General features: G+C 48.8%; 1 protein-coding gene across 2 annotated transcripts in view; it reads right to left on the bottom strand.

Annotated features, from left to right (window-relative positions):
• Positions 1–15,781, bottom strand: part of LOC144509045 (receptor-type tyrosine-protein phosphatase H-like) — a 105,303-nt gene that overhangs the window by 6,688 nt on the left and 82,834 nt on the right. For both annotated transcript variants that reach the window (XM_078237326.1, XM_078237327.1), the window contains 3 exons: positions 10,019–10,095; positions 6,504–6,638; positions 5,055–5,177 (listed from right to left, as the gene is read on the bottom strand). In XM_078237326.1, the coding sequence (XP_078093452.1) occupies positions 5,055–5,177; positions 6,504–6,638; positions 10,019–10,095 (335 nt within the window). The remainder of the gene's footprint in view (positions 1–5,054; positions 5,178–6,503; positions 6,639–10,018; positions 10,096–15,781) is intronic.

The raw sequence follows: 15,781 nt of genomic DNA, 5'->3' as shown, positions 1-15,781 counted from the left end.
GGCACTCCCTCCTGACGTAACCACTGGGGCTTCCCTCCCTCGCTCAAACACCCGCCTCAAACCTGTACCCAGTCTGGGAAAGTCTGATGGGACTTCCCACCAGTTGAGTGACCTGGCCAAACCCAATCCTTAATCCCTGTTCCAACACTCAATGATAGCATAGAATCATAGAATCCTGACAGAATAGTGTTGGTCAACTAAATATTGGGTAAAGATATATCGGGTGTGGCAGTGGCACATAGTAGTTATCACTGGACTAGCAATCCAGTGATCCGGGTTGATGTTCTGGGGACCCGGGTTCGAATCCCACCACGACAGATGGTTAAATTTGAATTCAATACAGATCTGGAATTAAAAGTCTAATGATGACTATTGTCAATCAACTAGGGACGGGCAACAAATGCTGACCAGCCAGCGACACCCATGTCCCCTATAAATAAATATTTTAAATAAAGAAAACCAAAAAAGAGAAAATGCTGAAAAATTCAGACTTGGGTGGCACAGTGGTTAGCACTGCCTCACAGCGCCAGGGACCGAGTTCGATTCCCGGCTTGGATCACTGTCTGTGTGGAGTTTGCACATTCTCCCCGTGGCTGCGTGGGTCTCCCCCGGGCGCTCCAGTTTCTTCCCATAGTCCAAAGATGTGCTGGTTAGGTGGGTTGGCCATGCTAAATTGCCCCTTAGTGTTAGGGGGACTAGTAGGGTAAATGCATGGGGTTATGGGGATAGGGCCTGGGTGGGATTGTGGTCGGTGCAGACTTGATGGGCTGAATGGCCTCCTTCTGCACTGTAGGGATTCTATGATTCTATGATCTTGCAATCTCAGATTAAGAATTTACAATTGATCCAAGACAGGAACACGGGAACTAGGAGCAGAAGTCGGCAAATTCAGTCCTTCGAGTCTGCTCCACCATTCAATCAGATCATGGCTGATCTCTCCCTGGTCTCAAACCCACCTCCCCACCTGTTCCCCATACCCCCTTATCCCTTTATTATTAGAAATATATCCATCTCCTTCTCGAAACCATTCAATGATTCAGACTCCACCGCGCTTTGGGGCAGCGAGTTCCACAAATTCACCACCCTCTGAGAGAAGTAGTTCCTCCTCATCTCAGTTTTAAATCTACCGCCTCTCAACCTATCCCTGTGACCTCTTGTTCGAGATTGCCCCACAAGGGGAAACATTTGGTCTCCATTTCCTTTATCAATCCCTTTTAGTATTTTATATCCCTCGATCAGATTCCCCTCTCGTCCTTCTAAACTCCAGCGAGTACAAACCCAAACTCTTTAATCTCTCCTCATACGTCTTTTCTTCACCCAGAGGGTGGTGAATGTGTGGAATTCACTCCCACAGAAAGTAGTTGAGTCCAAAACATTGTGTGATTTCAAGAATTAGATATAGCTCTTGGGGCTAAAGGGATCGAGGGATATGGGGGGGATCAGGATATTGAATTTGATGATCAGCCATGATCAAAATGAATGGCGGAGCAGGCTCGAAGGGCCGAATGGCCTCCTCCTGCTTCTAGTTTCTAAGTTTCTATATTTTTAACCCTTTCAGCCCCGGAAGCAATCTGGCAAACCTCGTCTGAGGTGGCAAAGTGGTTAGCACTGCTGCCTCACAGCGCCAGGAACCCGGGTTCGATTCCCGGCTCGGGTCACTGTCTGTGCGGAGTTTGCACATTCTCCCCGTGTCTGCGTGGGTTTCCTCCGGGTGCTCCGGTTTCCTCCCACAGTCTGAAAGACTGGTTAGATGCATTGGCCGTGCTAAATTCTCCCTCAGTGTAACCCGAACATGCGCCCGAATGTGGCGACTCGGGGATTTGCACAGTAACTTCATTGCAATGTTAATGTAAGCCTACTTGTGACACTAAAAAATAACTTTAAAAGAAATCTGAACTGCCCCCAATGCCGCCACGTCCTTCCTCAAATAAGGAGACCAAAACTGGACACAATACTCCAGATGTGGTCTCACCAACACCCTATACAATTGCAACAACACTTCTCTACTTTTATACTCCAGCCCCTTTGCAATAAATGCCAACATCCCATTTGCCTTTTTTATTACAGGCTGCACCTGCGTACCGACTTTCTGTGATCCATCATCAAGGGGTCAGTTGGGTGATGGGAATTCCAAACTTCTCCTACTATGTGGGTGTAAACATTTTACCTAATTTTGAGGGCAATTACCTTCCTAGAATTGAACCCTGAAAAGCCTGAGGTGATGCACTTTGGAAGGAGTAGTTTGACAAGGAAGTATACTATGAAAGGTCTGACACTGGGAAGTTCCGAAGAACAAAGGGACCTTGGCGTGTTTGTCCATAGATCTCTGAAGGCGGAAAGGCAAGTTAATAGGGTGGTGAAAAAGGCATATGGCACACTCACCTTTATCAATCGGGGTATAGATTACAAAAGCAGGGAGGTCATGTTGAAGTTGTATAGAACTTTGGTGAGGCCACAGCTGGAGCACTGTGTTCAGTTCTGGTCGCCACATTATAGGAAGGATGTGTTTGCACTGGAGGGGGTACAGAGGAGATTCACCAGGATGCTGCCTGGGATGGAGCATTTAATTTATGAAGAGAGGTTGGATAGGCTTGGGTTGTTTCTGTTGGAGCAGAGAAGACTGAGGGGGCGACCTGATTGAGGTGTACAAGATTATGAGGGGCATGGACAGGGTGGATAGGGAGCAGCTGTTCCCCTTACTTGAAGGGTCAGTTATGACACAAGTTAAAAGTGAGGGGTGGGAGGTTTAGGGGGGATTTGAGGAAAAAACCTTTTACTCAGAGGGTGGTGAGGGTCTGGAATGCGCTGCCTGGGAGGGTGGTGGAGGCGGGATGCCTCACATCCTTTAAAAAGTACCTGGATGAGCACTTGGCACATCATTACATTCAGGGCTATGGGCCAAGTGCTGGCAAGTGGGATTAGGTGGGCAAGTCAGGGCAGTTCATGCGTCGGTGCAGACTCGATGGGCCGAAGGGCCTCTTCTGCACTGTAAGTATTTTGTGAATTTCATCCCTGAAAGGTCTGGCTCAAATGTTTAGATGATCCCCCTACTCCGACTCTCCCCAGCCACCTGAAATAGTTTCTATCTGTCGACACCATTGTTCCCACTAAGATCTTGGTTTCATTGGTCAGAACATTGAATACAGGAGTTGGGTCAAGTTGTTGAAGTTGTACAAGACATTGGTAACGCCACGCTTGGAATACTGTGTGCAATTCTGGTCACCCTATTATAGAAAGGATATTATTAAACTAGAAAGAGTGCAGAAGAGATTTACTAGGATGCTACCGGGACTTGATGGATTGAGTTATAAGGAGAAGCTGAATAGACTGGGACTTTTCTCTCAGGAGCGTAGGAGGCTGAGGGGTGACCTTATAGAGGTCTATAAAATAATGAGGGGCATAGACAAGGTAGATAGTCAATATCTTTTCCCAAAGGTAGGGGAGTCAAAAACTAGACGGCATAGGTTTAAGGTGAGAGGGGAGAGATACAAAAGTGTCCAGAGGGGCAATTTTTTCACACAGAGGGTGGTGAGTGTCTGGAACGAGCTGCCAGAGGTAGTAGTAGAGGCGGGTACAATTTTATCTTTTAAAAAGCATTTAGATAGTTACATGGGTACGATGGGTATAGAGGGATATGGGCCAAATGCGGGCAATTGGGATTAGCTTCGGGGTTTAAAAAAAAGGGGGCGGCATGGACAAGTTGGGCCGAAGGGCCTGTTTCCATGCTGTAAACCTCTATGACTCCACCTTCCAAACTTTGGTCAAATCACCTCTAAATCTTCTAAATTCCAGGAAACACAAACCCTGGTGTCTCTCATCTCTGTCATAATTTGACCTTTTAAGACAGTGGGAGGAATTTTCCAGCCTCGCTCACCCTGAAACCGGAAAATCCCACCCGAGGTCAACGGATCTTTCCATGGTCCGCCCCTCGCCCGCTCCGATTCCCTTGGCGGGCGGGACGGTAAAATTCCGACCCATGTGCCATTTTAGTCAATCTCTGCTTCTGTTGGGGAGGGAATTCCAGGATTTTGACCCAGCGACTGCAAAAGAACGGCCGATATATTTCCAAGTCAGGGATGGGGTGTGACTTTGAGGGGAACCTCCAGGTGGCGGTGTTTCCATGTATCTGCTGCCCTTGTCCTTCTAGATGGTAGAAGTCATGGGTTTGGAAGGTGAGTTGCTGCAGTGCATCTTGTAGACGTTACACACGGCTGCGTCAGTCGAGGAGGGAGTGAAATTTAAAGTGATGGATTGCGTGCCAATCAAGCGAAGCTGCTTTGTCCTGGATGGTGTCAAGCTTCTTGAGTGTTGTTGGAGCTGCGCCCATCCAGACAAGTGGAGAATATTCCGTAACACCCCTGACTTGTGCCATGTAGATGGTGGACAGGCTTTGGGGAGTCAGGAGGTGAGTTACTGGCAGCATGGTGGCACAATGGTTAGCACTGCTGCCTCACAGCGCCAGGGACCTAGGTTCAATTCCCGGCTTGGGTTACTGTCTGTGCCGAGTCTGCACCTTCTCCCCGTGTCTGCGTGGGTTTCCTCTCACAGTCCAAAAGACGTGCTGGTTGGGTGCATTGGCTGTGCTAAACTCTCCCTCAGTGTACCCGAACAGGCGCCGGAGTGTGGCGACTTGGGGATTTTCGCAGTAATTTCATTGCCGTGTTAATGTAAGCCTACTTGTGACACAAATAAATAAAAAAAAGGATCCCCAGTCTCCGATCTGCTCTGGTAGCTGCAGTATTTATAAGGGCTGGATCTGCTATATTTCTGTTCAATGGTAAATCTCCAGGGTTGTTGACGGGGAGGTGGGGAAGTTGGAGGTGGGGAGGTTGGGGGCGGGGGGGGGGGGGGGGGGGGGGGGGGGGGGGGGGAATGGGGATTCAGTGATGATTATGCCATTGAATGTCAAGGGGAGATGGTTAGATTCTCTCTTTTTGCCGTTGTGGTGTTACTGTTATTGAATACAATGATAAATCAAGGAGATTATTGCATCATGCAGCCATGGTAGAACTGGATGGAACACGGTCTTTCCATCATTTTGTGCGGCCTCTCACCCGTTTGATCCTGAAATCTCGGAGGGTCCACTCGTTGAGGATGGTCTCCTGGGTGACAGTCACTGTGATATCCTCATAGGTACAGGGGGTGTAATCCAGGGGCCAATAGTGTTCACATTTGACCTGGAACAAAAGCATGTTTAAGAGGGCTTCATCCAAAATAATTACATAGCATAAACCGCACAGAAGCAGGCAATTCGGCCCAACCTTTCCGTACTATGATCCACTCGAGCCTCCATCTTCTTAACCTTCCCCATCTCAATCTCTATCTCCTTACTCCCTCATTTGCTTGTCTAGTCTCCCCTAAGATGCAACTTTACTGGTCACTTCTCCAGGGGAGGCAGTGGTGGTGTAGTGGTGTTGTTACTCGACTGATAATCTGGAGAAATGTTCTGGGGACCCGGGTTCAAATCCCATCATGCCAGATTTTTCTTCATAGAGTCATAGAGATTACAGCATGGAAACAGGCCCTTCAGCCCAACTTGTCCATGCCCGTCTTTTTTTTTAACCACTAAGCTAGTCCCAATTGCCTGCGTCTGGCCCATATCCCTCTATAGCCATCTTACCCAATGTAACTGTCTAAACGCTTTTTAAAAGACAAAATTGTACCCGCCTCTACTACTACCTCTGGCAGCTTGTTCCAGACACTCACCACCCTCTGTGTGAAAAAATTGCCCCTCTGGACACTTTTGTATCTCTCCCCCCTCACCTTAAACCTATGCCCTTTAGTTTTAGACTCCCCTACCTTTGGGAAAAGATATTGACTATCTAGCTGATCTATGCCCCTCATTATTTTATAGACCTCTATAAAATCACCCCTAAGCCTCCTACGCTTCAGGGAAAAAAGTCCCAGTCTATCCAGCCTCTCCTTATAACTCAAACCATCAAGTCCCGGTAGCATCCTCGTAAATCTCTTCTGCACTCTTTCTAATTTAATAACATCCTTTCTTGTTTATTCCTTTATGGGATGTGGGCTTCGCTGGCTGGGCCATCATTTATTGTCCATCCCTAGTTGCCCTTGAGAGAACAGCTGAGAGTCAACCACATTGCTGTGGACGGTAGATTTCCTTCCCTGAAGGGGACATTTGTGAACCAGATGGGTTTTTCCGACAATCGACAATAGTTTCACGTTCATCAGTAGATTCTTAATTCCAGATTTTTATTGAATTCAATTTTCACCATCTGCCGTGGCGGGATTTGAACACGGGTCCCCAGAGAATTACCCTGGGTCTCTGGATTACTAGTCCAGCGACAATACCACTATGCCACTGCCTCCCCATGATGGTGAAAGGGGAGCACTCGGAGGAAACCCACGCAGACACGGGGAGAACGTGCAGACTCCACACAGACAGTGACCCGAGGCCGGAATCAAGCCCGGGTCCCTGGCGCTGTGAGGCAGCAGTGCTGACCACCGTGCCGTCCGGTTCAAACAGACAGTCAGGGACTCACCCGATTTAATTCCACGCAGTTCGTCAGCATCACGATGACCTCCGAACCCTGCTCCCAAACCATTCTCCAGAAGTCCGCCACGGTGCTTGGCAGTGGTCCCTGGGCAGCGATGAACTCACTTCCGGTCCTGTAACACTACAAATAACCAGCGGGAATGTGAATTCTGAACAGGAACCATCGGAACAAGAATAAGTCAGGGATATAGTCCTGACTGGAATGTGATGGGGTGGATATTTAGAACAGGAGGCAGGGTGGGGAGGGGACGAAGGTAAACAGAGACAAAGCTAACTCAGCAACAACCATAATGTCCAACCCAGAAATTCAGCAGTGCCAACACCAGGCAACCCTGGGCAAGGCAGGGCACAGAATTGGGGCAATGGGGAGGTACCACCACTGCTTATTGATGCCAACTAGTGGCAGAGACCACTTGCTGTATTTTTGTGTTTATTCATTCATGGGATGTGGGCGTCGCTGGCTGGGCCAGCATTTATTGCCCATCCTGAGGGCAGTTGAGAGGCAACCGCATTGCTGTGGCTCTGGAGTCACATGTAGGCCAGACCGGGTAAGGACGGCAGATTTCCTTCCCTAAAGGGCATTAGTGAACCAGATGGGTTTTTCCGACAATGGTTTCATGGTTATCAGTAGATTCTGAATAATTCCAGATTTTTTTATTGAATTCAAATTCCACCATCTGCTGTGCCGGGATTCGAACCCAGATTACTAGAACATTAGCTGAGTTTCTGGATTAATAATCTAGTGATAATACCACTAGCCCATCGCCTCCCCTTGAGGTATGATGAACAATGTTGTTATCTGAGCAATGATTGTTTGCATGGGAATCGAGCAAAATAAGGGCCTCCAACACAGAGAGACAGATAACAGCCCTTAAAATGTAGTTTCTGTCTCACTAGGGCTAGGATAATTCCCTTGAATGTGACTTTGGGATGCAGTGGGCCTCATTGGAAAACTGCCCATTTTGATTTGCACCCAAGGGGGCGATAGATCTTCCTTTTGTACCGTGTGCTGTAGGTGCACCCACAATGCTGTTAGGGAGGGAGCTCCTGGATTTTGACCTAGCCACAGTGAAGGAGCGGTACGGTGGCACAGTGGTTAGCACTGCTGCCTCACAGCGCCAGGGGACCCGGGTTCGATTCCCGGCTTGGGTCACTGTCTGTGTGGAGTTTGCACATTCTCCCTGTGTCTGCATGGGTTCCCTCCGGGTGCTCCGGTTTCCTCCCACAGTCCAAAGATATGCGGGTTAGGTGGATTGGCCATGCTGAATTTCCCCTTAGTGTCAGGGGGACTAGCTAGGGTAAATGCATGGGGTTGTGGGGATAGGGCCTGGGTGGGATTGTGGTCGGTACAGACTCCTTCTGCACTGTAGGATTCTATATTTCCACGTCAGGATGGTGAGTGACTTGGAGGGGAACTTGCAGGTGGTGGTGTTCCCATGTACCTGCTGCCCTTGTCCTTCTAGATGGTAGAGATTGCGGGTTTGGAAGGTGCTGCCTAAGGAGCCTCGGTGAATTGCTGCAGTGCATCTTGTAGATGGTACATACAGCTGCCACTGTGCATCGGTGGCGGAGGGAGTGAATGTTTGTGGAAGGGATAGCAATCAAGTGGGGCTGCTTTGTTCCGGATGATGTCAACATTCTTGAGTGTTGTTGGAGTCCAGGCAAGTGGGGAATATTCCATCACCCTCCTGACTTGCGCCTTGTAGATGGTGGACAGGCTTTGGGGCGGCACGGTAGCACAGTGGTTAGCACTGCTGCTTCACAGCTCCAGGGACCTGGGTTCGATTCCCGGCTTGGGTCACTGTCTGTGTGGAGTTTGCACATTCTCCTCGTGTCTGCGTGGGTTTCCTCCGGGTGCTCCAGTTTCCTCCCACAATCCAAAGATGTGCGGGTTAGGTTGATTGGCCATACTAAAAAAAAATTTTAAAAAATTGCCCCTTAGTGTCCTGGGATGTGTAGATTAGAGGGATTAGCGGGTAAAATATGTAGGGATATGGGGGTAGGGCCTGGGTGGGATTGTGGTCGGTGCAGACTCGATGGGCCGAATGGCCTCTTTCTGTACTGTAGGGATTCTATGATTCTATGAGTCAGGAGGTGAGTTACTCGCGGCAGTATTCCTAGCCTCTGGCCTGCTTCTTGTAATGTTGTGGAGATGCCGGTGTTGGACTGGGGTAAACACAGTAAGAAGTTTAACAACACCAGGTTAAAGTCCAGGTTTATTTGGTAGCAAAAGCCACACAAGCTTTCGGAGCCCCAAGCCCCTTCTTCAGGTGAGTGGGAATTCTGTTCACAAACAGGGCATATAAAGACACAAACTCAATTTACATGAATAATGGTTGGAATGCGAATACTTACAGCTAATCAAGTCTTTAAGATACAAACAATGTGAGTGGAGAGAGCATCAAGACAGGCTAAAGAGATGTGTATTGTCTCCAGACAGGACAGCCAGTGAGATTCTGCAGGTCCAGGCAAGCTGTGGGGATTACAAATAGTGTGACATGAACCCAATATCCCGGTTGAGGCCGTCTTCATGTGTGCGGAACTTGGCTATCAGTTTCTGCTCAGCGACTCTGCGCCGTCGTGTGTCGTGAAGGCCGCCTTGGAGAACGCTTACCCGAATATCAGAGGCCGAATGCCCGTGACCGCATTTTGAGTTTGTGTCTTTATATGCCCTGTTTGTGAACAGAATTCCCACTCACCTGAACAAACAAGAACAACAAAGAACAATACAGCACAGGAACAGGCCCTTCGGCCCTCCAAGCCCGCGCCGCTCCCCGGTCCAGGATTGAATCCTGAATCCAGGATCCCCGCCCAATTTTCCAGCCTATCTACATACCAATATCCTATCCACCGAGCTGTCCCTCACAGCTACGATGCTTTGTTCATTACAACCTATTAACTCACCCCCACCCCCCCCCATTCCAGACCATGTGATCTCCAGGGAGAGGCGAAAACCCAGAGTGAAAAACCCCAGGGCCAATATGGGGAAAAAAAATCTGGGAAATTCCTCTCCGACCCCCTGAGGCGATCGAAACGAGTCCAGGAGATCACAATGGCCCTGATCGGAAAATGCTTCCCAACCCTAGTCATTTCCACTTCCACGAAACCAGGGAAATTGAAGAAGGGGCTTGGGGCTCCGAAAGCTTGTGTGGCTTTTGCTACCAAATAAACCTGTTGGACTTTAACCTGGTGTTGTTAAACTTCTTACTCTGCTTCTTGTAGCCACTGTATTTATGTGGCGAGTCCGGTTCAGTTTTTGGTCAATGGTAAGCCCCAGGATGTCGATAGTGGGGATTCAGTGATGGAATGTCAAGGGGAGATGGCTGGCTTCTCATTAAATTATTGCGTTTGATGGAAGACATCTTTTCTTACTTTTTAGTCTCCATTAGCTTTCTTAGTGACCCCTCTAAATTCAATATAATAATCTCCTTTAGACTGGGGTCAGGGTTGTCATGGTTACAGAAGCAGACCTCTCCTTAATCTTGATTATGAGACACTTACGGGCATATAGTTTGCATTGATGTAATCAGAAACAAAGTTCTCTGGCTGAGGGACGAGTTTAACCCTCGATGCATCATCTGAAGGAAGAGAGAGGGAGAAAACACTGTCAGTCATCGCCATCCAAACAGCAAAATGGACTATTATTTAAATGGTAAAAAATTGCAGCATGCTGCTGTGCAGAGGGACCTGGGTGTCCTTGTGCAGGAATCTCAAGGAGTTGGTTTGCAGGTGCAGCAGGTAATTAAGAAGGCAAATGGAATTTTGTCCTTCATTGCTAGAGGGATGGAGTTTAAAAACAGCGAGGTTATGTTGCAGCTGTATAAGGTGCTGGTGAGGCCACACCTGGAGTACTGTGTACGGTTTTGGTCTCCTTACTTGAGAAAGGATACACTGGCACTGGAGGGGGTGCAGAGGAGATTCACTAAGTTGATTCCGGAGTTGAGAGTGTTGGCTTATGAGGAGAGACTGAGTAGACTGGGGCTATACTCCATAGAACCATAGAAAATTACAGCTCAGAAACAGGCCTTTTGGCCCTTCTTGTCTGTGCCGAACCATTTTTTGCCTAGTCCCACTGACCTGCACTTGGACCATATCCCTCCACACCCCTCTCATCCATGAACCCGTCCAAGTTTTTCTTAAATGTTAAAAGTGACCCCGCATTTACCACTTTATCCGGCAGCTCATTCCACACTCCCACCACTCTCTGCGTGAAGAAGCCCCCCCTAATATTCCCTTTAAACTTTTCTCCTTTCACCCTTAACCCATGCCCTCTGGTTTTTTTCTCCCCTAGCCTCAGCGGAAAAAGCCTGCTTGCACTCACTCTATCTATACCCATCAAAATCTTATACACCTCTATCAAATCTCCTCTCAATCTTCTACGCTCCAGGGAATAAAGTCCCAACCTATTCAATCTCTCTCTGTAACTCAGCTTCTCAAGTCCCGGCAACATCCTTGTGAACCTTCTCTGCACTCTTTCAATCTTATTTACATCCTTCCTGTAACTAGGTGACCAAAACTGTACACAATACTCCAAATTCGGCCTCACCAATGCCTTATATAACCTTACCATAACACTCCAACTTTTATACTCGATACTCCGATTTATAAAGGCCAATGTACCAAAGGCACTCTTTACGACCCTATCCACCTGTGACGTCACTTTTAGGGAATTCTGCACCTGTATTCCCAGATCCCTCTGTTCAACTGCACTCTTCAGAGTCCTACCATTTACCCTGTACGTTCTTCTTTGGTTTGTCCTTCCAAAGTGCAATATCTCACACTTGTCTGCGTTAAATTCCATTTGCCATTTTTCAGTCCATTTTTCTAGTTGGTCCAAATCCCTCTGCAAGCTTTGAAAACCTTCCTCACTGTCCACTACACCTCCAATCTTTGTATCATCAGCAAACTTGCTGATCCAATTTACCACATTATCATCCAGATCATTGATATAGATGACAAACAACAATGGACCCAACACCGATCCCTGCGGCACACCACTAGTCACAGGCCTCCACTCAGAGAAGCAATCCTCCACAACCACTCTCTGGCTTCTTCCATTGATGTGGAGATGCCGGCGTTGGACTGGGGTAAACACAGTAAGAAGTTTAACAACACCAGGTTAAAGTCCAACAGGTTTATTTGGTAGCAAAAGCCACACAAGCTTTCGAAGCTCTAAGCCCCTTCTTCAGGTGAGTGGGAATTCTGTTCACAAACAGAGCTTATAAAGACACAGACTCAATTTACATGAATAATGGTTGGAATGCGAATACTTACAACTAATCAAGTCTTTAAGAAACAAAACAATGGGAGTGGAGAGAGCATCAAGACAGGCTAAAAAGATGTGTATTGTCTCCAGACAAGACAGCCAGTGAAACTCTGCAGGTCCACGCAACTGTGGGAGTTACAAATAGTGTGACATGAACCCAATATCCCGGTTGAGGCCGTCCTCGTGTGTGCGGAACTTGGCTATCAGTTTCTGCTCAGCGACTCTGCGTTGTTGTGTGTCGCGAAGGCCGCCTTGGAGAACGCTTACCCGAATATCAGAGGCCGAATGCCCGTGACCGCTGAAGTGCTCCCCAACAGGAAGAGAACAGTCTTGCCTGGTGATTGTCGAGCGGTGTTCATTCATCCGTTGTCGCAGCGTCTGCATAGTTTCCCCAATGTACCATGCCTCGGGACATCCTTTCTTGCAGCGTATCAGGTAGACAACGTTGGCCGAGTTGCAAGAGTATGTACCGTGTACCTGGTGGATGGTGTTCTCACGTGAGATGATGGCATCTGTGTCGATGATCCGGCACGTCTTGCAGAGGTTGCTGTGGCAGGGTTGTGTGGTGTCTTGGTCACTGTTCTCCTGAAGGCTGGGTAGTTTGCTGCAGACAATGGTCTGTTTGAGGTTGTGCGGTTGTTTGAAGGCAAGAAGTGGGGGTGTGGGGATGGCCTTGGCGAGGTGTTCGTCTTCATCAATGACATGTTGAAGGCTCCGGAGGAGATGCCGTAGCTTCTCCGCTCCGGGGAAGTACTGGACAACGAAGGGTACTCTGTCCACTGTGTCCCGTGTTTGTCTTCTGAGGAGGTCGGTGCGGTTTTTCGCTGTGGCGCGTTGGAACTGTTGATCAATGAGTCTAGCGCCATATCCTGTTCTTATGAGGGCATCTTTCAGCGTCTGGAGGTGTCTGTTGCGATCCTCCTCATCCGAGCAGATCCTGTGTATACGGAGGGCTTGTCCGTAGGGGATGGCTTCTTTAACGTGTTTAGGGTGGAAGCTGGAGAAGTGGAGCATCGTGAGGTTATCCGTGGGCTTGCGGTACAGTGAGGTGCTGAGGTGACCGTCCTTAATGGAGATGCGTGTGTCCAAGAATGCAACCGATTCCGGAGAGTAGTCAATGGTTCCGGAGAGTAGTCTATTGGACTCCTCCGGAAGGCCGCTGCCCTCGACTTGACATGTATGCCCAAGCCGTCAGGAGGTGCGTCAACACCAAATTCATCAGCTGCACTCACAAGACAGCCCCGAACATCACCCAAGCACAACGTAACGCCATCCACGCTCTCAAGACCAACCGCAACATTGTCATCAAACCAGCAGACAAAGGAGGGGCCATCGTCATACTGAACAGAACGGATTACTGCAAAGAAGTGTACCGACAACTCAACAACGAGGAACACTACAGACAGTTACCTGCAGATCCGACCAAAGAACACACCCGTCAACTCAACACTCTGATCAAGACCTTTGATCCGGACCTTCAGAACACCCTCCGTGCTCTCATCCCACGTACTCCCCGCGTTGGAGATCTCTACTGCCTCCCGAAGATACACAAGGCAAACACTCCCGGCCGTCCCATCGTATCGGGCAATGGGACCCTGTGCGAGAACCTCTCCGGCTATGTCGAGGGCATCCTGAAACTCATTGTACAAAGAACCCCCAGCTTTTGTCGCAACACGACGGACTTCCTACAGAAACTCGGCACACATGGAACAGTTGAACCAGGAGCGCTCCTCGTCACAATGGATGTCTCGGCACTCTACACCAGCATCCCCCATGACGATGGCATTGCTGCAACGGCCTCAGTGCTCAGCGCCAACAACTGCCAGTTTCCAGATGCAATTTTACATCTCATCCGCTTCATCCTGGACCACAATATCTTCACCTTCAACAACCAGTTCTTCATCCAGACACACGGAACAGCCATGGGGACCAAATTTGCACCTCAATATGCCAACATCTTCATGCACAGGTTCGAACAAGACTTCTTCACCGCACGGGACCTTCAACCGATGCTATACACTAGATACATCGATGACATTTTCTTCCTTTGGACTCATGGTGAACAATCACTGAAACAACTCTATGATGACATCAACAAGTTCCATCCCACCATCAGGCTCACCATAGACTACTCTCCGGAATCGGTTGCATTCTTGGACACGCGCATCTCCATTAAGGACGGTCACCTCAGCACCTCACTGTACCGCAAGCCCACGGAGAACCTCACGATGCTCCACTTCTCCAGCTTCCACCCTAAACACGTTAAAGAAGCCATCCCCTACGGACAAGCCCTCCGTATACACAGGATCTGCTCGGATGAGGAGGATCGCAACAGACACCTCCAGACGCTGAAAGATGCCCTCATAAGAACAGGATATGGCGCTCGACTCATCGATCAACAGTTCCAACGCGCCACAGCGAAAAACCGCACCGACCTCCTCAGAAGACAAACACGGGACACAGTGGACAGAGTACCCTTCGTTGTCCAGTACTTCCCCGGAGCGGAGAAGCTACGGCATCTCCTCCGGAGCCTTCAACATGTCATTGATGAAGACGAACACCTCGCCAAGGCCATCCCCACACCCCCACTTCTTGCCTTCAAACAACCGCACAACCTCAAACAGACCATTGTCCGCAGCAAACTACCCAGCCTTCAGGAGAACAGTGACCAAGACACCACACAACCCTGCCACAGCAACCTCTGCAAGACGTGCCGGATCATCGACACAGATGCCATCATCTCACGTGAGAACACCATCCACCAGGTACACGGTACATACTCTTGCAACTCGGCCAACGTTGTCTACCTGATACGCTGCAAGAAAGGATGTCCCGAGGCATGGTACATTGGGGAAATTATGCAGACGCTGCGACAACGGATGAATGAACACCGCTCGACAATCACCAGGCAAGACTGTTCTCTTCCTGTTGGGGAGCACTTCAGCGGTCACGGGCATTCGGCCTCTGATATTCGGGTAAGCGTTCTCCAAGGCGGCCTTCGCGACACACAACAACGCAGAGTCGCTGAGCAGAAACTGATAGCCAAGTTCCGCACACACGAGGACGGCCTCAACCGGGATATTGGGTTCATGTCACACTATTTGTAACTCCCACAGTTGCGTGGACCTGCAGAGTTTCACTGGCTGTCTTGTCTGGAGACAATACACATCTTTTTAGCCTGTCTTGATGCTCTCTCCACTCCCATTGTTTTGTTTCTTAAAGACTTGATTAGTTGTAAGTATTCGCATTCCAACCATTATTCATGTAAATTGAGTCTGTGTCTTTATAAGCTCTGTTTGTGAACAGAATTCCCACTCACCTGAAGAAGGGGCTTAGAGCTTCGAAAGCTTGTGTGGCTTTTGCTACCAAATAAACCTGTTGGACTTTAACCTGGTGTTGTTAAACTTCTTACTGTGTTCTTCCATTGAGCCAGTGTCTTATCCAATTTACTACCTCCCCATGTATACCCAGCGACTGAACCTTCCTAACTAACCTCCCATGAGGGACCTTGTCAAAGGCCTTGCTGAAATCCAGGTAGACAACATCCACCGCCTTCCCTTCATCCACTTTCCTGGTAACCTCCTCGAAAAACTCTAATAGATTGGTCAAACATGACCTACCACGCACAAAGCCATGTTGACTCTCCCTAATAAGTCCCTGTCTATCCAAATATTTGTAGATCCTATCCCTTATCACACCTTCCAATAACTTGCCCACCACCGACGTCAAACCTACTGGCCAATAATTTCCCGGATTTCTTTTGGAACCTTTTTTAAACAACGGAACAACATGAGCCACCCTCCAATCATCCGGCACCTTCCCCGTGAATACTGACATTTTAAATATGTCTGCCAGGGCCCCTGCAAGTTCAACACTAGCTTCCCTCAAGGTCCGTGGGAATACCCTGTCCGGTCCTGGGGATTTATCCACTCTGATTTGCCTCAAGACAGCAAGCACCTCCTCCCCTTTAATCTGTAACGGTTCCATGGCCTCCCTAC

Source organism: Mustelus asterias, chromosome 21 (assembly GCF_964213995.1).
Source record: "Mustelus asterias chromosome 21, sMusAst1.hap1.1, whole genome shotgun sequence".
In the NCBI taxonomy this organism is placed as follows: Eukaryota; Metazoa; Chordata; class Chondrichthyes; order Carcharhiniformes; family Triakidae; genus Mustelus; species Mustelus asterias.
The sequence above is the reverse complement of the archived record's forward strand: the minus strand, read 5'-3'. Positions and strand labels throughout refer to the sequence as shown.